This window comes from Neopelma chrysocephalum, unplaced genomic scaffold (genome assembly GCF_003984885.1).
Source record: "Neopelma chrysocephalum unplaced genomic scaffold, ASM398488v2 Primary Assembly neopelma1_92574, whole genome shotgun sequence".
NCBI lineage: Eukaryota > Metazoa > Chordata > Aves > Passeriformes > Pipridae > Neopelma > Neopelma chrysocephalum.
Window position 1 is genome coordinate 1 of NW_020921312.1, and position 658 is coordinate 658.

General features: G+C 57.8%; 1 protein-coding gene across 1 annotated transcript in view; it reads left to right on the top strand.

The window, feature by feature from the left end:
• Positions 1-240: 240 nt before the first annotated feature.
• The window catches only part of LOC113980128 (voltage-dependent calcium channel gamma-8 subunit-like), a gene marked incomplete at both ends in the record, with an annotated part of 1,180 nt that continues 762 nt past the window's right edge, over positions 241-658 (top strand). The window contains one exon of the mRNA XM_027707368.1: positions 241-405. Within this exon, the coding sequence (XP_027563169.1) occupies positions 241-405 (165 nt within the window). The remainder of the gene's footprint in view (positions 406-658) is intronic.

Consider the following 658-nt stretch of genomic DNA (forward strand, 5'->3'; position numbering starts at 1 on the left):
CAAGGCTGCCAGATCTCCATTGCTGCTCCCTGATTGGTCACCACCCCTGTGCTGCTCCCTGATTGGCCACCACCCCCAGCCCCGCTCCCTGATTGGCTGGGGACACCAGATCCCCCTCCATCGCCGCTCCCTGATTGGTCACCACCCCGGATCCACTCCCTGATTGGCCGCCACCCCCAGCCCCGCTCCCTGATTGGCCGGGGGGGGGTTGTTTTTGATTTTTTGGGGGGGTTTGTTTAGTTTTTATTCCCGTTTCCCTGTCAGGGGTGGTTCGGGCCTCGAGCATCTTCCCGATCCTGAGCGCGGCGCTGCTGCTGCTGGGCGGGGTCTGCGTGGCCGCCAGTCGCCTGCGCCGCGCCCGCACCAGCCTCGTCCTCGGCGCCGGAATCCTCTTCGTCGCCGCCGGTCAGTGGGAGACCCCCCCCTGAAATTCCCTCCCTTTTCCCCTCTTTCCTCTCCCTTCCCCCCTTTTTCCTCGTTTCTCCCATTTTCACCCCGTTTTCTCCCCATTTCTTCACCTTTTTTCCCCTTTAATTCCCATTTTTTTTCCAATTTTTCCCCCTTTAATTCCCATTTCTTCCTCTTTTCCCCCTTTAATTCACATTTTTCCCCTTTCCCCCTTTAATTCCCATTTCTTCCTCTTTTCCCCCTTTAATTC